General features: G+C 32.6%; 4 protein-coding genes across 17 annotated transcripts in view; 1 reads left to right on the forward strand and 3 right to left on the reverse strand.

Moving 5' to 3' along the window:
* Eif4g (eukaryotic translation initiation factor 4 gamma) overlaps positions 1-7,574 on the reverse strand; it is a 41,164-nt gene extending 33,590 nt beyond the window's left edge. The window contains exon 1 of one of the 2 annotated variants that reach the window (XM_078196510.1): positions 7,162-7,574. In XM_078196510.1, coding sequence (XP_078052636.1) covers positions 7,162-7,360 — 199 coding nt within the window. In that variant the 5' untranslated portion in view covers positions 7,361-7,574. Of the gene's footprint in view, positions 1-4,333; positions 4,518-7,161 lie in introns of those variants that run through there. The other variant, XM_078196511.1, reaches the window with a different exon arrangement.
* On the forward strand, positions 4,526-10,776 carry LOC144478532 (protein LZIC). 9 transcript variants are annotated; one of them, XM_078196525.1, is made up of 6 exons: positions 8,951-9,134; positions 9,206-9,428; positions 9,520-9,597; positions 9,658-9,789; positions 9,851-9,986; positions 10,072-10,776. In XM_078196525.1, the coding sequence occupies exons 4-6, from the start codon at positions 9,689-9,691 to the stop codon at positions 10,414-10,416; spliced, it is 582 nt and encodes a 193-aa protein (XP_078052651.1). In that variant the 5' UTR covers positions 8,951-9,134; positions 9,206-9,428; positions 9,520-9,597; positions 9,658-9,688; the 3' UTR covers positions 10,417-10,776. The 9 variants fall into 9 exon arrangements, with proteins under 9 accessions (XP_078052659.1, XP_078052658.1, XP_078052655.1 ...); XM_078196526.1 differs by lacking the exons at positions 8,951-9,134; positions 9,206-9,428 and adding an exon at positions 8,796-8,921; XM_078196528.1 differs by having other exon boundaries at positions 8,950-9,428; positions 9,520-9,556.
* A 545-nt stretch (positions 10,777-11,321) lies between these two features.
* On the reverse strand, positions 11,322-19,958 carry LOC144478527 (zinc finger MYND domain-containing protein 11). Of its 5 annotated transcripts, none has more exons than XM_078196514.1 (8): positions 19,810-19,958; positions 13,650-14,060; positions 13,253-13,580; positions 12,867-13,180; positions 12,627-12,659; positions 12,009-12,512; positions 11,638-11,820; positions 11,322-11,562 (listed from the first exon to the last, which is right to left on the reverse strand). In XM_078196514.1, exons 2-8 carry the CDS (start codon positions 14,043-14,045, stop codon positions 11,440-11,442), a joined length of 1,881 nt encoding a protein of 626 aa, XP_078052640.1. In that variant the 5' UTR covers positions 14,046-14,060; positions 19,810-19,958; the 3' UTR covers positions 11,322-11,439. The 5 variants fall into 5 exon arrangements, with proteins under 5 accessions (XP_078052640.1, XP_078052643.1, XP_078052641.1 ...); XM_078196517.1 differs by lacking the exon at positions 19,810-19,958 and adding an exon at positions 17,571-17,709; XM_078196515.1 differs by lacking the exon at positions 19,810-19,958 and adding an exon at positions 17,564-17,700.
* LOC144478530 (putative phosphatase phospho2) lies at positions 18,215-19,783 on the reverse strand. The gene is made up of 2 exons (XM_078196522.1): positions 19,653-19,783; positions 18,215-19,076 (listed from the first exon to the last, which is right to left on the reverse strand). Exon 2 carries the CDS (start codon positions 19,074-19,076, stop codon positions 18,336-18,338), a length of 741 nt encoding a protein of 246 aa, XP_078052648.1. The 5' UTR covers positions 19,653-19,783; the 3' UTR covers positions 18,215-18,335.
* Positions 19,959-20,081: the final 123 nt, after the last annotated feature.

Here is a 20,081-nt window from a genome sequence, read left to right on the forward strand (position 1 = left end):
ACGCTTCATAAGATTAGAAACGTTCAAAACCGGTCGAATGCGAAAGTTGTATAGCAGTGGATCTCTTCTGACTAGATAACTACCCTTTTTTCTGGTTTGCGCCTCGCCACGCGTCTACAGTTTGATAATGATAGAAAACCGGATAACTCGAGGGAGAGCGAGATAGGCCACTGGCTGCTGACTCTTCTCAAGAATTTCGAGAATTTCAAAACGATGTCAGACAACGGAGGAACACATCATTGACACTAATAGAACACAAAAAATCTCGTAACTTTGGAAGCTATACTTTCATGAATATGTGACAATTTTTTCTACAATTCATAATCAAATAACTAAGACATGTGTTAACCGACAAAATTTTCTTTTAAGCTACTAACTGGCTTTATTGCTGTATCAGTGACGGAGGTAATAAAATGTTATTTTTCCCGTCGAACATCTAGTATATTAAAACGTTATCGTATTATGATAAAATTAATTAAACAGTAAAAGGATTAAAATTGGCGTCCCCTGGTCATTAATATATCTGTACAAACCTCGACGAAGGAAAAATTCTTCAATCATGCGTAAAAGTACACTTTCTACCAGGAACTGTCCATGGAGCGGGTTTGCCCGCCAAAGCGATATGCGCGTGTTAAATGTCAAAATGTTAATGCACCATAAATTTGTTATTACGTAATCATGCCATGGTATGATTTTAATCAAATTATATATTATGATATTATGTATTATGACATTAGTATTTCTGCATTTCTTCGATTGATACTTAATGCAAATGCATGAGCATCTAGAGTCTAACATAACACACGGTATGTAGTGAGGCATACAATACTGAAGAAAAATAGTATCCGAAAGTGTGGAGCAATTTTATTGCGAAGGTGTTTGCAAGATTTCAGTAAATTCAAGAGAGGGAGAGCAATTATGTTAGCGGAAAGAGGAGACAATAGTTTCATAAGTCGAGCACAACGTGACCGTAAAAGCACGGTCGTTCAAGAAATGGCAAGATGGGCAAGAGCCGAGCGAAGTACGGTTAGTTTCTCCCCGGATGTCTGATGGCCTCTTTCTTGTACAAGCGGCCTTGTCAGGAATGCACATTTTCCGCCGGTTCTCTCCGTTTACTTCAGCTTCGATTCGAATCGATGCACAGACGTCTGCCACCTTTCACCCATCGTCTCCTAATCACGTGACCGAACTTGTTATGAGTTTAACATCGTCATCATCCGTGTTGCCGTTACTTGAATCTGTTTGTATGTGATCGCTTTCATCTCCTCATTTCTGCAATTGTTCCAGTTTGTCTTTCCGAAATTTTAGAAAAATTTCAGAATATTTCGAGAACAAGTCGAAATGTAAAAATTTCAGTATACGAATTTTCTTGATGGTTCAAAGTATTAGAATTTTGGAAAAGATACAACAGACAAGCGCTACGTTGTACAATTTACGTAGAACAAAATCAGTAATAACATTTTTGCATTCATTTGTATTACATAAAAATATATTCAAATTTGAAGGAGATTTTCCTTTATCCCAGAAACAATTAACGTTTCAATATTAAAGTTTGCACAACAGAATACGTACCACTACTCGTTAATCCAGAAAACAATGAAATATAAGAAAATATGTGTGCAGTATACTGGTTTGAGTTCGAAACCATTGAGATTAAGTCTCGACAGCCATTGCGCCCACCTTGGGCAACCATTTATCTGGACTGTTACTCGCGAAACAGAAAGAGAAAGGAAATCTGCGGTGGTGTTTCGACGCAACCAAATAACTGGGTAGCGTATCGAAGAACACTATGAAAGTACAGGGTGTTTCACTTGCCTTGTTCGCTTAGGACAATGTTCTAAAATGAAATTCTAAGATACTTCGACCAAGAAGCACGTACTAGAAAAGATAAATAATGTCAGTATACGAAATAATTCATTTAACGTGCCTTTGTAAAAGTGTATTCTTAAAGAAATTCAAAATCAACTTTTACTTCGTTAAATTAATTTTTATAAACAATATTACTGGTGCTAATATTAACATCGTTTACTTTAACGTACAAGAAATAAATGGAGCACCTTGTATATTTTCAAATAGAGAAGCTAATCCGCAACTGTGAATGTCAATTTTTAATAAGTTTTTCAACACAGTTCGAAAGAATAAGAACATTTCGGGAATTTGTGATAAGCACAATCATATTGAAGTTTAAAACAAATCAGACGATTTTCCCAGTGACATTTATCCTCTTTACGATGGAAAATTAATATAGTAATAACTTTCATTACAATTTCAATTTTATTCATGTAATTCCAACATCCACATTGACATGGGTTTGCAGAAAATGATCTAATGATCTGAAATTCGCAGATTCTATTCAAAGTTGAGTTTTCCGAGTATAACCCGATAAGAATTTCGCCTGCTGGTTATCAGGATTAAAGTTTAATGAATTTTCTAGCATTAAATTAAAAACGGTCGCCTTAAAGTAATTCCTAATCATTTACTACAAAAATTTGTACGATTCTTATTATTGTATTTAATCAAAGCAGCATGACTTGCGTAGTTTGATCCAATAGAAACAAAATAAATGTAACAATGTGTGACGTTATTATGTTCCAGGAAAAACACTATACATATAGAACACTTTTGCAGAATATATCGTATCGCAATAACATAGAAAGGCAATTTCTTCGCCGCATTTGTATTCATACATACTTTTATAGACCTCTTTCAAACAAACAGAATTTCTTCAAACATCACATTCCTTTAATAACAATTGCAATAAGAACAAAGATAAATTACTGTCAATGTTCACACAATTTTACTATATCGTATAAAAAACCACGCCAAGGGTTTTTGTACAATATGCGGTGACTAATGTATAATTAAAAGTATATGTACAGTAATAGCGGAATGCGCAGCAAGACGTAGATAATGGAATTACTCTGTGTGTCAAAAATTAAAACCGTGTTCTTGAAGTAGTATGTATTTAAAACCATGTTAGATTTATAAATAAAATTCTATTTTAATATCACGTTGACGTTATATGAAAGTATCTGTATAAGCATAAACTTTCCTTGGAATCGCATTTCACAATCATGAATGCACGATTCTCAGTTGCCACTTTTAAACGAAACCAAGCCGTTAGAGAACCAGGAAAATGGCACAATCCTGGAAGTTTTACACAGACATTTGGTAATTAATTAATCGTGAATCTCAAAGCGTTAAAACAGTGCAGCTTTATTGGTTGTCCTATGCATTATGCAATTCTGTATGCGATGGCCTTTACGATTAACGAACATTACTCAACAAGACGCGACAGGGGACCTTGACAAACTCGCTGGATTCTTAACCTAACGAATAACTATTTCGTTCATTACGTATTGAATGTATAAATTACATTCGTCAAATCAATAAATCGCCAAAATTATAGGTTGCTCTGGAAATGAATCAACGTAGTCACGTAGTCAACATAGTCAATCAATGTAGTCCACCATTAGGGAATTTAGACAGAAATGGCGATGGATATCGATTAAGCGGTATTCACTACCAGTGGTCATTCAAGCATAATTGTGAGGGATACTGATTAAGCTACATGACTTAAGAACAGTGGGTTATCCGGTATCGATTGCTGTAGACTAGAATGTTTTATTTTATTACTTGTTACTAAACTGCGGAAGTCAATGCATACTTGTACCTTTTATAATAGTATACAATTAATAACCTATACTCATTTTTCAAATGTTTAAGTCCTACAAAAATAAGTAATTCGCATTATTCGAAGGGCCTAATATTATTGAAATTATTTTACAAGTAAATTGCAAAATGATCAAGCAAAAAGTGAATATTCCGTTAAAACTGATAAGTTAAATTCCCCTTCACTGTTGCAACTTTATCCTTGCTATATGTTAGCAATACTGTACACGTGTTTACACGTGTTCACCCTCATAGATGCTATTATCCGTTCCAAAAGTATCGTACGGTGACGAACGAGTAATGACACACGTGACACGACACACGCGAGAAGTTAATAATCACCTGACAAATAATTGCAGACTCACGCGACATCTTCCGAAATCCGTCGCAAGCAACTCTGCGCGCAGTGTGTCTCAGATTTAAATTTGCCGCGAAAATTACGAACTCATATGCTTCGCGCCTGCCAATTTCTAAATACAATTTAAAGAACTGCAGCAATAGTAAATGAAACTGAAACTGCACAAGAAACTGAATAAAAAGCGTCTTAATCGGTACACGAAACCGTCGGGTGTCAAAGCACGTGAAACATACGAGCAATCTAAAAACATTCGATCATACGAACGGAATAACTGCCGCGAACATAATGTGACATTCAACTTACCGATCACTGTGGACATATTTTCGCCTTGTGCGTCGTTCTACGCCTGGTCCAAACTTTCCTATGACCGTTACGTTAGCGATGGTAAGAAACCGTGACGATAGAATGCATGTTTAGCGGCGTGATTGTCCGCTCGTGATTCTATCCACTCTCGTTCTCAACATACGAGACAACACGCACGATCTCTCTCGGTAACCTGGTGGCACGTAGAGAATTTCAAAGGCGCGTGTGGCGCGAATACTTGAGACACAGTGATGGCTGTCCGAACAAATGGAACCGAACGCTCCACGGTCCTTGTAAACGAAAAGACCGCTCGTAGAAATTATATAACCTCACCACAGCAGCAAAGACGATATGATACTGGTAAGACGATGTTTTCGTGCGAGTTAATAACCGCGCGGCCCGGGCGATACTACTGCTGCTACTGTTGCTACTCTATCGTTAACCAGCTCGTGCGGCAAATCACGATTCTTTTGAAAGACCGTTACAGATGTTAAGTATCAGCCACCATTTTTTCGCACTATATTCTTGTGGACGGTGTACACATATCACGCGACTTTTTACAGTAGACACATTCTACTTCTTTAAATGCACACACTTAAAACGCGTTCGAAAAACCATATGCTCCTTATTATATATAATCTCATTACTTGGAACACAAGTAACACAGTTTCCTCTTCCCATTAATGTTTATTACACGCTTGTATAAACTTTTGTATTTGTTATCTAAATATGAAAAGACTTGTGAAAATGTTTTCGAAAGTGAAAAGCAAAGAGAAGGATCGTTTCTTCTCTGTTTCTCTCTCTCTTTCAATCTCCCTCTCCCTCTCTTTCTTTCTCTGGTCGTGATATTTCGAAGCACAGAATTACGAGACAGCCTTGAAAATACCACCCTGTGTAAATGGTGATGACAAATACTTGAACGATACTAGTCACGATACAATGATGTTATCGTTAATGTTTCCATGCTTCTAATGAAATAGCGATAGGTTAATTTCACTGTATGCCAAATACTAAAGAAAAAAAGAGAGCGAGAAACGTGTGTACCGTGTGGCTTGATTGCCACATGTACACAGACTACGCGCGACATACAGCCGAACGCGCTCTTCGGTTGTTTTCGTAAGCGTTCGGCAAGTTAGCTATGTCGCCTCGTTTCATCCTATTCTCTTTCTCTTTTTCTTTCCCTGTTTTCGCCCCAAACAATTCTTCATATATATCCTTTCACACGACCCATATGTAATCAGTGATTTAATTGTTTATGAAAATAAGTACTTACATGTATATTATTTCTGTTCATGGTTAATAATTTGAGTACAAAAGGTCCCATATGGAACAATATTGATCAGTTGATAGATTGAAAGTGGTAACAAGAATGTTAAGCGTGACTACATCAAAATCTTCACGAGTCCAGCTCAAAACGGAATGCTATAAGCAATAAAAGAAGAGTCGCAGCATCATCTGCGACGATTGTTCAATTTCAATTTACGACTTTTTTAATCGCAAAGCCCAGTTTGTATTGCCACCGTTGTTTCCAAGGTGTTAAATTCGTCCATCGAACGATCCTTAATTTAGTACGAGGAAACTGTTTCATAAGATTCAACAGATTGCTTCCATCCCCACCCCTCCCCATCCGTCCCATGATTGTTTGCCTATATTTATATATTCTTCCATCGTGACATCTACCATCGTCAACAATGAAAATTACAATGTCTCGTTTCAAGTTTTGTTTCTTTAGTGTAGTTCTACACATCGGGGGGGGGGGGGGGGGGGGGGCGTCGTTAGGAGAGAAGAGAATCAACTTGAAGGGACGAAGAAAGTATAAATCGTATACAAAAAGTCGGCCGATTACAATGACGTGATTTAATAACAATGTCAAGTGTCGTCAATGAGGTCATCCCAAGATCGATTTACACTTTAAATTACTAGAGTCTCAGTAAAAGATGTAAAAAGGAAAAGTGACTTCCCTTCAACGTAATTGCTTGCTAGTTCTTCCCATATTTTACAAATGACAAATTTCTTAATGCTTTGACGAACAAAATGAATCATAGAAAATGCGAAAAATATATTCAACAATAACAATTAATTGCTATAACAGGAAAGATTAAAGAATTTAAGAAGCAGCTAATCACAGAAAACATAGAAGAAAATATTAAAACCTCAAAGATAGAATATATTGGACAGTAGTGGAACTAGCATAATTACAATGTCCTTCCATGGCTTCCATAATTCCATTAAGTTCGTTTTCATGTATACGTTTAGCAGTCGATTGTATTGACATGTATTAATATAAAACAATTTAAGTTTTTAGAAAAAGTGTACGAATAACAAAAAGAATTATGACAATTGCAAATTAAGAAATTAACAAAATTTGTCTGACAAACCAAACGGAAAACATAGCATAAACAAATTACATAATAACGGCATTTTTAAAAAACAATTTTACATTTTTGCAACACCTTTAAAATAAATTTATATAATGACACGTTTATGAATAATAATAGTCTTATTCAATTAATATATTTAAATAATATATCAATAACATAATATACAAAACCTTGGAATTAAGGTGTATGGAGAATAAATGAAAGGCTATACGTTGTGAAAGGTAAATGCGTAGTTATAGACATTTTTACAGAATCCTCTTAATAGGTAGCCACATGGACCGCATGGTCGCCCTAACCTCAAAACATAACCTCGCATCTAGTACAAGCGTACAATTAATTTTACCTGATTCAGAAAATACATATAGAAAGAGCATCGAGTATTTGCGCTTATTATGCAACAAATAGTAATCTAAATAAAAACTGAAGTGAATAATGTATACTACTCACCAGCATTCGGTACAAATCGTGGTGTATTGCCCGTGACCACGGTGCTGTAAGGTTGCGGCGAATGGACACTAGGTTGATTGACGTTCACAAGCAGTTGAGGTTGATGTTGTGCTGGATTGTGGTGGGGCTGTTGCTGCTGCGAATGATGTTGATGATGATGGGACAGGTGGTGATGCTTCCCTTTCGTCGACATGCTCATCACAGGCGTAGGCCTCCCTTCTGTAAACTCTCCACTACCTTCAAAGCTTGTTGCCGTATGTGGCTCTCTGAGGTCCTCATAGGTACGCTATTTTCTCACGCGCGTAGTTAAGCGTAATTTGTTTATTTGCAAAATGACTTGTATAAGACAAATTTTTCGTGAAAAATCGGACGTCCACAAAATGATGGTTAGCGTTCGGTCACCCGTACGAAACTGATGGCACGTTTTCACGCGCGCGCACTTTAGTCACAGTCAATTCATGTACAACTCTTCATATCCTGTTTTTTCCGCAGATTTGTTTTTCTTAAAATAACACTGTTTTCCTTCTGTATTCGATGGAAAATCGTACAATTGCTTTTCACACCGTCTTTGTACGTTGATTCGTTCGACTGAAAGTGTTTACGTTCTTATCACTTTCTTTTACTAAAAATTCGCGCGCGGTTGCAGTATTCAACTGCGCACGATCACGTAGTTTTCCACAATACTAATAAATTATTGCCGTACCTACGCCTTTCTACCCGCCTAAAATGTCGTGTAAATTGTCTGACAAATAGTGGCTGACTTGTTTTCTTGTAAGAAAAAAGAAGCGACGCGCACCATACATTGAGCACAACCACAGCACGCCTTTCTTCCCATTTCCTCGTATCTGTTTCTAACGTTTCTCAATGGTGATATAAAAGTGTTAATTTCTTATACACTACCACTATGCTATTCAACACGGATTATAAAATCAATGATAAACAGTATTTATCAAATTAGTAAATCATGATGGTTATATGTGAATTAATTAATTCGTCCGAAAGGTACTATTTTTTTAAACGATGCAAACGGCTTTGTGATAATGGTAACATAGGGAAACAAAATCGCACCAATGACCAATCACATACTTGGCACGAACTATGTAGTAGACATAGAGTAGAACATGTAGCTATTTCGTTGGTTGGTTGTATTATGTACGTGCACTATACACATGTACTATTTTCTTCATTTTATTACTATTTTTTATGATTAATGATAATATATCAAAAAATATGACTAAACAAAAATATTTTAATTCAGATCTATTAGGTATTTCTGTATACTTTAATATTATTTTTTACCAATGATGCTAAAATTATTTATTCCACATGTACATTATAAATTATTTGACATATAAAATACAATTATGCTCAAGTTTCTATATTTCTTGAATTTCTATATTTTATTTTAAAACTTAAGGACTTCTTATAAAATATTTTGTGAACTACACATGTATATATGTAATCGTAAATATAGAATCACTGAACAATTCCGTAAAGATTGCTGTATAAAGATAATTCTATATCCATAATATGAAATCTGCTGACAAAGATCACTTTGGGTATCTTGAGTATTGTAGATACAGTAATAGAACCTACTCTTGCACGCTTCTCTTACTCCCTAAGATGGCGTGCATATCCCCACTATTTTACTACGAATTTAATTCACAGTAAATTTTGTCTCAGTAATTAATCGACAGCCAATCAGAGGAAACAAAATTTTTATATAGAACATCGCTTACAGATTAAGCTGCGGCCTGGAGGTATGCAGGAATTAAACTCATTACATAAAACTTAATTTCGATATTGCCACTTCTCATAAACAATGTTATAAAATCCTCCAATATTCGAAGCATAATATTAGAAGAAACCATATTTGAAATACAAAAATGATATTTCTTTATTAATTCGGCTAATACATACATATATGTATTAAACAAAGATTTAATATTTTCTTACTAAAACTACACACTTATGTATGTTGCATTATGTTACAATATTATTTAATTCTACAATTTGTATTTAATAATTTAACTGAATTTCCTAGTATATTTACCAGTTACTATACATATGTACATATATAATAATGGTTTTAAATCTCATTCTTATGAATGAAAGGAGAATCACATCACATTCAGTGTAGATATGTGGTTGGATATATGGATGTGAATATTATATACATACATATACAATGTATATATATAACCAGTATGTTTACTGGTTAAAAAATCTGTAATCTGATCAAATAATCTGTAACCATCTGTAACAAAGTAGGGATACCGCCTTTTATATCAATTTATATCAGTTATCAGAAAGTAAAAATAAAAATTTGGCAATGCAGTAACGTTATTCAATTTTTAGTTACAGGTCCACAATTGACAAACTTTTGAAAAAACACGTAATAAATGTGATAGATGGAATTACATATGTATATGATAGGTGTGATTTTAAACTAATTTTGCATAACTATTAAAATTCTATTTAATTTTTTTATTCTAGATTTGTAGCCTTCCAAATTTCTGTTTTAAATATGGGTTCTCATGGCAAGCTGGAAACTGAGAAGTTAAAGAAGAATTTAGAAGCACAATTGGACAGGCTTGTGCAACAATTAGAAGATATAGAAGAAATTCGGTATATTAGAAATTATTATATTTATTATATACAATATACATATGTTTTATTGTTTCAATAGGAATGAATTAGATGAAGAAGCGTACCAAAATGCTATGGAACTTACAAAAGAAGATTTAGAAGAGTTTAATGAAAGTTTAAAAAGAATGATATCTGGTGACACAACGTTAATTGATGAATTAAGTGCTATACAGTTGGTATGTTATAAATACATAATCCAATATATAACGAATCTTATGAATTATGGTTAAATATTCATTGAAACATTATTTTATAAAACAGGCAACAAAGGCAGCAATAAGTAAAGAATTCAAAACTCCTGCAGTTATAAGAATGTTTGGTAAGCGGGAAACAACACAACTTAAAGGACGTTTATTAGAAATAGACTGCGATATAAAACTTGGAAAATTAGGTAAAGCAGCTGGTGATCGTCAACGTAGTGAAGTATTATATGCATTAAGGCAGCTTGGAGAAAAATTAGAACCACATGAATTACAATTACTTGACAAAATGAAATTAATCAATATAGATACCACAGATTATGTACGAGTTAATGAAAATGCAGAAAAAGGTAGAATGGCTATGGCAGTAGTTGGTGATGAAGTCAAAGTAACACAAAATACTTAGGTTCATGAAATTTTTAAATAATAATTTTAACCATTTAACTTTGTGTAATTTAATTGTATATACGAAATATAGGAATTTCCTATGTACTGAATAGAAGAATAACAATTACAGTTTTTTGTACAAAATATACAAAAATATTGTATTTCATACTATTTCAATATTTAGCCTTTACTGGAATTTTGTTAATCTTTTATAAAGCTTTTCCTTATAAAACTATGTGATCAGGATCAAAAATAATTTTAAGAAAATTGTTTATACAAATTTAGTTTTAAAAAGAGAAACTGAAGTCTATAATATATTGTATATTATTATGATTAAATATAAATGTTATGTATGTAGGTTTTATTACAGTATGCATATTTATATGTATATGTAAATATATACATACATGGGAATATGTATAAAATATAACATGTATTGAACGTTTTATTCAAATATGTATTTTACTTATTTCATTGTCATACTTACAGACTATGAGGATTATCTACGAAACAACAACGCAAGTAAATAAATTTATGTGTACTATATTTCACATTATATTACTTTTGTCAATATGTATACATACACATGTAGTACGAATATGTTTTGAAAAAATATTTTACAAAGGCAACCATGTTTTTTTAATTTGTCAAGAATAAACTTCTTTTCCTCTGTACAAACTTTCGTATTAAGAGAAATAATTTAATGGATTATAGATTCCCACATATACGATTTATATACGTTTCATTAGATTATTGCATTCTATCTTACGACTTGGTTAACTTTAAAATGTCGTATTCGCATCGTAATAATATTGAACATTTAAAAGCAGACAAACAAGAACAACCTCTAAACTCTAAACATTTGCCTGTATACATATTACAAGTGCTTCCATTTAAGAAGAACATTTACAAAAGCTTGTCAAATTGGTGTCAAGAATATATTAACGTGCTTTTACAATGTATCTTCTTCTTTTTACAAACATAGGAGATAGTTCTTAACTTCTACCGTTGGCTTATTTCTTGATATTGCATATTTTATTAATTAGCGTTTACGTCGACAAACTCTTTTATGTTCACGCTGCCAATGAACTTGTTGACAATCGGTGCTGCAGTATGCAGTATTCCAACAACAATGGTATATTGCTTCTGCTTCACAATTGTAACACTGAAATCATAAATTTTATTAGAATTTTTTATTAAATCATAAATTTTTCTATGTATATAAAAAAGCCATTGTTACCCATTGTTTCTTTTTTATCTCAGATATAATCTGTTGATGCCTATCCGTAAGCTGTCGCACTTCTTTAGCATGCTCAGCTTGTAATTTCTCTAACTCTTTACATTTTTCTAGTTCTAATTCCCGACGTAATTTCTCTAGTGTTGTTGTGGTAGGTTGTTCGGAAGTTCTGCGTTCTCTTTTTATCTATAAAAATGTAATAGTAATGTATCGCAATAATAAATACTTAGTAAATTATAAATAGATAATTGTAGTGAAAAATTCTTTTTTTGTTCTTTATTATTGCGATTACTATTTAATTCCTAATTTGCACCTAAGAAGTTACTTAAAAATCATAATATTCTTTGCTGTAACAAAATTTTCAATTTTTGTACCTTCGCGGGTAGTGTTTCCGTTTGTATCTGTTCTGTTTGTACAAGAACACACTTAGATCTTGGTTCTTGAGAGCTAGATGTAACCATATCTTCTTGTGAACCTTCTTTCTTCAAACCCTGGGGACAAGTACTGGAAATTCCTCTAGCAGGTTCATCTTCTGCCACTGGTAAACAGGGCACTTGTCTTTCCTCGTTCTCGTCTTTACCTACTAAAGATTTGTCTTCAGTTTCTTTTATCTCTTGACTTGGTGGTAGTTCACTGTGGCCATCTGAGCTAAGACGTTCAACTTTGACTCTTAAATCTTTAAAAAGTTGTTTCGAAGAATTAGGATTGTTCGCCGTAAATTTTGAACTTGATGATATATTGCGGATCTTTGTGGGTTTGGGTCCGTCATTATCTTCGGCAATATCCAAGTCCTCGACGCTTTTGCCCAACTTTTGCAGCAAGTTCTGATGATGCTTCAGTTCTTCGAATGCTCTGTTCCAAGCAGTGGATCTTTTTATCTATGAAAGGTAAATTGTGCACATTTTAAGAAATGTTAATTTCCTTTATGACTGCACAATGAAACGTAGTGGTGAGAAATTAGTTGTACACTTTAGGCTGCTGTATGTGCATACCTTCATTTCTTTCCACTTTCCTTTTTCCGAAGGCTATGCAAGAATTCGTTGTTAACATAATAATATATCTATGCAAGTGCAACAACAATTTCTAAATTTGCGTTCTCTCAACGGTTCTCTTCTATTGTGTCATTGATACGATATACAGTAAATGGCGTGTACACCTAAACCGAGAATTTCACAGTGTTCGCGTGACAATTTCGCGTGAAACCCCGGATAGTATTTGCGGTTTATCTTTACCTGTAAACTTTGAAGACTTGCTGTGATCGGACGAATGAACACCTTTTCGATGTTGGCACGCATGTGATGACCACCAAAAAACCGGACATCATAAATGTTGCCATTGGATTGCATAACTTTAGCCGGCCAGTATGGGTATCCCTTTTGTTTTGCATAAACTAGTTGATGCGGTGGGTTACAGGGTATACAAAACCACATTTTTTCGGATTTCTCATTTGATATCCTGTAACAGTCGGCACAGCGACGTATCTCTTGAAGATCATAGCAGCAGTCCTGGTACATTGTATTGCCCATTTCTCCAATTATGCTGTGGGCTAAATGTAAAAATTGATTTTATTACTTTACTATTACTTTCATATGAGGAATTTAAACTTATCAGTTCATACCTCCATGATACACAATAATGTTGTGTAATATATTATGTGCATCAGCTTGGAATTCTGCAAGATTATTATATTCCTCCTTTTTAATTTTTGAATCCATTATTGCCAAATCCATATGATTCTTTATAAGAACACTTGGTCGCCATGCATCTTCACCTTCGCTAATCCAAGTTGGGCCAGAGTATTTATTAGTTGGTGTAATTGGATCATTATTGAAAACAATTGTACGATTTGTAATTTCTGGTGGTAGTTTTGCTTTCAAATGACCACAAGTAAAACTCAGAATATGATTGAGATCGAGTTTATCAGAGTATGTGTCATTATTTATACTCTGAAACAATTATTTCTATTTTACATATGTGCAAACAATGGGAAGTTAATGTCAACATTATACACTTACTTCACAAAGATGACATATTTTTAGTTTAGCAGTACTAGGCACATGGCATTCAGAATGATAAACTCTGTAACATTGCTGACAACATTCTACTGCTCCAGCTTTGTGGCACTTACAACAGTACCAATCATGAGTATCAGTGTTTACAATGTCTGTTGGTAATCTATAACTCTCTTGTTCTATACCATTTTTTGTTGGTACTTTTTTCAAGAAGACAAGTCCATCATCAACTGCTTTATTTAATTCTTCCTGTGCTTCCTGTTCTGTAATTCCATACACACGTGCAAGGTGCCGTACCATACGATCATTACTGGGTAAACTTCTTTGATGTACAGTTATTTTTATGGCATCCCATATTCGTTGCATCATAAATGGATCAGTTTTCCGACGTACAGACATTGTAATAAGCAGTCACTATTAAATATAGAAAATAAATACTAAGTTTGCATAAAGTTTACATTAATTTATGAAATAGAAAAAAAAACTTTTAATTTATAAGAATAAGAAGCATTTATTTAAATATTTAATTCTGTAGTTCATCCTTTAGTGCTATGAAAATTGAGCTCCTAAATAGCATTTTAGGTTTACATGTAGTTAGTACCAGCATTTGTAATTGCATAGATAAATAATCAACCTGCCCTCATACTTATATCTAAAATGTGCAACCGTTATATAGATACCCCTATACATCATATAGTTTATAGTATAATACCTAAAGCATAATACCCATGCATCAATTTATATTCTTCAGTATCACTTGAAATTCTGTGAAGTTCACAAGGTACTGAAGTGTTTGCAATATGTACTCTATTATTCTAAGTATAGAGGCATGCATATTGTTGTTGTTCAGTTTTATTACAATTGTGATACTGTTAAGAAAACAATTTAAACAGTGGATGTATACATCATTATATGTTTTATCTATGTCTGATGTGTTATTTTCGATACTTATAGCAGGTGTATTACTTATTAATTATATGGAGTCAAACATGGAAATATTCAATGACATTGTTTTCATAAACAATAACACATGGAATAAAAAAGATCAGAAGGACACTTCCAATAAATTCCATAAAATATTGATGAATATCATAAAACAAAATAACTCCAATACAACTCATGATTGTAATACTATGCATATAATCTTACACTATGGAGTGTTCCTCATTCCATTCACAAATTCTTTTATATCTCTGTTAATGTTCTCTGCACAGTGCAATTTGAATATATTTAATTTTAAAAAACAATGTTCCAAATTCTTTGAATTTAAAAAGAATATTGGAGAAGATAATAATATAAATAAATCTGACTCGGAAAGTATAGAAAAAAGTGAGGAGTTTCAATTTGATTCAAAATCTACATTAATTCAATATTACAAAAAAAGATTAATAAAAGTGTTTCAGTATAATGCACTGAAAGGCAATAATAAAATGATTGTTATAATATTTATAATCAATCAATGGATTATACCAATTGCTGTAACAGGTCTGCTATATTCAATTGGACATACTAATGATACTTACAGTAAAGATACAGAAACAGTAATATGTTTTGAAAATTATTTTTTGTTGAATGATTTTCATTATGGTGCAAAAACTTCTACTGCAAAAAATACTACACACAATTATTCCAATGTATACGATATGCCTCTGCATAAGAACTATACTGATACAAAATTAATAATTACATTAAACGCAACTAAAGCACAAGTAAATGAAATAATATCTAAAGTGCAAAGCATTGTACATACTGCAATAGATGGCACATATAACACTTCACAGTATATTACCTATGTAGAACCTTATAATATGTCTGAACTACTTAATATGATGAAAGATTTGGAATTTAATACACATACAGGTGTCTTGAAACATGGTAACGATAATATTAATAGCACAGAAAGTTTTATGAAAGAAACAGTGGAACTAGAATATGAAAGTGCTTTTAATTTAACAAGTCCAAACATGACAAATTTACTAAGTAATATACAATCAGAAAATAATATCACTGAATATGATAAAGAGGAACAGCTATTTCATTATTTAATGACAAATGCTTCTGAAAATATGTTACTTGAAAAAGATAACTCAGATAATGAAATTATCACCACTGAAACATCGATATTTAATATACTTCAAGCAAACAATATGGAAACTGTTGAAGAATTTGTAGAAACAACTACAGAAAATAATGTACCAGTTATCACCAATGATCAAATATATGCTGAAATACTTAAACGTATTCATAGTGCTGTACATCACACAACAAAAAACAATTATAAAAAGCAACCAAAATCAAAAATTTTAGAACAAGATCCCAATAATAATTCTATGATGAATAAATCAAATATTGCTTCAGTTAATCAATCTATTGCTTACAAAAGTAACAATGCATCAAATAAAACATCCATGTATATTATGGATAAATATTCCACACCAGTCAAATTATTAAACCTATATTTACTTTTACTTTTATTTATAATATATTTTTTGCCAATTTTATTTTGTGTAATCTTGCATCAACGTGGAAAATTGAATTGTCAATTTCTGTTGGACAAACTAAAAGCAAATAATAAGATCTCAAACATATCCAATGATAATTTAACAAGCAATGTTAACAACATACAGTTTGAGCAATCTGTAGATCCTAAAGGAGCTATTACGTTGAGGCGGGACTCTATAATCTCTAAAGAAAGTACAAAGGAAATGCAGCAAAATTTTACTGCTTTCGAACAGATAGAAATATTTAATGAAAATTCAGTAGACAAAGAGAATAAATCACAAGAATGTAATAAATCTGATGAAAAAAGAATGGAATTAAATATGATTATACAGATGGAAAATACTTTGAAAATTTTTGATACCATCAAAATGTCTTTATTATGTGGAACAATATTATGGACCCCAATCCTTTTTGAAATATTATCCAAAGTATTTGCACAAATGTCTGTACCAGAATGGTTGTTTAATACTACATATTTAGTTGCCATCACGTTTAATATCATACGGAATTCATTCAATCTTAAAATGATAAAATTACAAGATATGGATGCAAGTGTTACAAAAACAAATAGTATTCATCCCATTATATGAATCATATCCATGTTTCCCATATATTATTCATTAAAAATAAAGTTCATTCAAAAACAAATTTTTAGTCCTTTTTATAAATGTGATGACCAAAATTTATTATTATTAATTCCAATTTATGAAACTACTGAAACTTAATGTGTTGTTATTATGCAATTGAAAGTTATATTTACGAATTATATTTAATATAACAATACTATTATAATAGAAAATAAATGTTTTTATTTTAACATTATTATGATTATATATTATATATTGCTATCCCTATTGCGATTGCAAACGAATAGAAATTGAAATTTGCTTACCAAAGCTGATACACAAAATTGTTGCTCATGTACTGTTACTTTTCTAATATGACTAATGATATCTTATACAAGATCACGATTATTTATCAAATTATATTTTGTTGTTATGCAGAAAGATTTGTTCAAGATGAAAGAAAAACTTTCGCCGACGCCCGACAGTAATAATAAGACAATAATTAACAATAGCGACGCGCAACTACGTGCACGTATCGCGCACGTCATAAGTTTAACCTAACCTAAATAATGCGCGCGCATCTTGTGATTCAAAATGTATACGATTGTATACAATTGGCTCTTCTAAAATTTATACATACGTGCATTATTTAGTTTAAATATGTCCTCCCCCTCCTAGCCTCGCATACTAACAAAACAATTACAAGTTGTAAAATGGTGGGTATGGATATGTACCGCTATTTTGTCATCGTCTCTATTGTCTGACAATTCTTTGTTGACGGCTGAAGACAATATCGTAACGACTAACAAAAATACGTATGTAGAAAAATACGAGAAGGAATTATATTACCACAAACATTTATATGACTGCCCACATGGTTGTGTTGTGTAGTTTGTCTCGTCCTTTCCTCCGTGTGTTCATATTTTTTTTCGTAAGAGTTTGATTAGCGAATATGTATATCGCAAATTGCAACACTCACTCTCTGTTACATATGTACATACGTACTCAATTTTTGCAAGATGCACCGGTCGCAACTCGCTTCGTTAGCAAGAATAGGAATAGAAATTTCTTTGTTATGGTTGGCTGACAATTCAATGCTAAAATAGGATTTACTGTAGATTGGATGCGTAGTAAAATGGTGAGGATGTTCACAAAAGCTAAGGAAGGTAGGAAAATTGTGCAAAATCTGAGGTATTGCTGTTCTCCATACATACATGATAGTAAAAAGTTCACTTTGCACTTGACATGGTATGAAACGCGTTCTATTGATTGGATTGTAAGACAGCATCATAAGATAGTAGCAAGGCAATACGCATTTGAGGAACAGAAACATGAAAAATACGGAAATTAATATATCAGAATGAAACAAATTAATATATAGAAATAAAACATTATGCTTTTACCATTATTACTTAAACTGTTTGGAAAGTTTGAATTAATTTCTATCGTATACATGTATTTAATAGCTTGTCTATACCTATTGTTTCGATTTGTCGAACGAAATGTAGATTGTAATTTTATAATTCACTTTATTGTTACTTATAAATTAGAACTTTCATATCAATACTTTTAAATTCACATTATTTATAACAATTCCTTATATTTGTATTGTTATGACAAATTACAAAGGATTTTGAAATACTTCATCTTCCAACGTCTCCAGAATTTGCGTGCCATCGCTCCAAGGAAATACGCGTGCTTTCATTTCCGGAATATCCATTTTCTTAGATCCATTCAATATCTTTATAAGCATATAGTTTTCTCGCGGAAATACAAAATCACGCTCAGTGAGTCGTAAACTTGGACAGAGATCGTTTCTTCCGTCCCCAACATACGCTACTCGATCGAAGTGTACTCCTTCGTTTTTTCGTTGTTTAATATAACTTTCTAAAATTTGGCCCTTGCATAAATTAACGGTGCTTAGCTTGCACGAAAGTTGCACATGGTACATATCTATTCTTATTACACCGTTGGCATCAACTTTCGCTGGATTTGTAAATACCTTAGTAATAACATGATCTAATTTTTTACTTCTTAACCACTGGTCGATAAATAGTGTATTTGCATCGCTAATAATAATAATTTCACAGCCTCGGACGTGTAACTCTTTTAGAAGATTTTCGATACCAGGTACCGACGGTATATTAATAATAGCTTTCTCGATTTGTTTAATATCGATTAAACTGCTGTGTAACAATTCGAATATCTTCGCCATATACGGGATCCAACCACTAGTGCGATATAATTGCTTCACATTGTCCGTTAATTTTTCTTGGGGTAACAGCTTACGAGCGACGACATCGGTATTGTCATTACTAATCGTATGATCGAAGTCGAATACGACGAGCACGGACCGATACATCTATTAAAATGCAAATATATTACAAATAAAAGCTGTTTTAATATTCGACTTGAATTTTATTTAAATAAGATAGGGACCATTTTACTAGACCATAATTAGAATGCTTTTTTAAAATTTTGCTATTGCTTAGAATGACAAAAAAAAATAGAAAAAACTTTTTTTAATTTTTTTTGTCTGAGCCTGTATCGAAAATTTAAAAAATGTATTTTGTAGATTTCGGTAAGTTATACGCATGCTGAAAATGTCATCAAAATCAGTTAAATTACAAACGTTAGCTTGTAAGCAATAGCAAAATTTTAAAAAAGCATTCCAGTTATGGTCCAGATGTCTGGTTCTTTCACCATAACAAAATTCAAGTTTTTTAGTTAGATTCTAAAAAAGTTATTGCATTTTAAAATGTGTTCAAATATTAATCAGGGCACCGTATGTAGAAGTGATTTCCGTTTAGCAGATACCTTACAAGTTGTGATAGCGTGTACAGCCCTGTACATTATATTGCATATGTATAATATTTGCTACCGTTTTTATGAGCGTACATATAGACATATTTTGTTGAACTATTTTTAATGTACTTACGAAAGGTGAAATGGGCAATTTTATCGCTCATAATAGTACTACAACTACTAAGTGACATTAGTAACGTACCAATGTGACATTAGTAACGTACCAATGTGACATTAGTAATTTACTAATGTCACTTACTATTGACTGAGTTTTTAAGTGTACTACTCACTTTTAAATGTAATTTCCACTTTGTCAGATATGGAAAGTTACAAAATTGCAACCGAACTCTTGGACGAATTTCCGGCTACTGTCTCTTTTAGGTTATGCGTGTAGTATAATAAATATTGTACATGGTACATTGCATATATACAGTAATACTTCACCATCTTGTTGGGTCGCCTTATTATAAAACATTTCTATCCCCACCATTTTAATGCGCATCCAATCCACTGCGAAGCCCGTCTTAACAGTGAATTGTCAGCCAGTCAGAGAAAAGCAGTT

This window comes from Augochlora pura, chromosome 2 (assembly GCF_028453695.1).
Source record: "Augochlora pura isolate Apur16 chromosome 2, APUR_v2.2.1, whole genome shotgun sequence".
Lineage (NCBI taxonomy): Eukaryota > Metazoa > Arthropoda > Insecta > Hymenoptera > Halictidae > Augochlora > Augochlora pura.